General features: G+C 63.2%; 1 protein-coding gene across 1 annotated transcript in view; it reads left to right on the top strand.

Moving 5' to 3' along the window:
* WNK4 (WNK lysine deficient protein kinase 4) overlaps window positions 1-114 on the top strand; it is a 13,166-nt gene extending 13,052 nt beyond the window's left edge. The window contains exon 18 of the mRNA XM_031064125.1: window positions 13-114. Within this exon, the coding sequence (XP_030919985.1) occupies window positions 13-114 (102 nt within the window). The remainder of the gene's footprint in view (window positions 1-12) is intronic.
* The last annotated feature ends 228 nt before the right edge of the window (window positions 115-342 follow it).

Genomic DNA, 342 nt, shown 5'->3' with positions numbered 1-342 from the left:
AGCTTGTCCCAGCCCCGCACCGCCCCCACCTTCAGCTCCCGGCGGCCCTGCCGGATCCGGGAGCACTTTGGTATGAACTGGCGTTGGAAAAGCGTTTTCATAAACGTGGATTGAATACAAACTGGCTCTGCGTGTGTCTGTCGGGCAGGACGCGTGGCTGCTTGCCTCACTGTGTGAGGATAAACAGCAAAAAGCAAAAAATCCCCCCTCAGGCGGGCTCAGCCCAAGAGATCCGTGACAACGGGCGCTGGGCGGTCTCCAGTGAGAGGATTTATTGTGGGGAGTGTTGGCTCCCGGCTGCCCCGTCCCTCCCGCGGGCACCGCCCCGGGGCGGGGCCCGCC

The sequence above is a fragment of the Geospiza fortis genome, unplaced genomic scaffold, assembly GCF_000277835.1.
Source record: "Geospiza fortis unplaced genomic scaffold, GeoFor_1.0 scaffold324, whole genome shotgun sequence".
Taxonomy (NCBI): Eukaryota; Metazoa; Chordata; class Aves; order Passeriformes; family Thraupidae; genus Geospiza; species Geospiza fortis.
The sequence above is the reverse complement of the archived record's forward strand: the minus strand, read 5'-3'. Positions and strand labels throughout refer to the sequence as shown.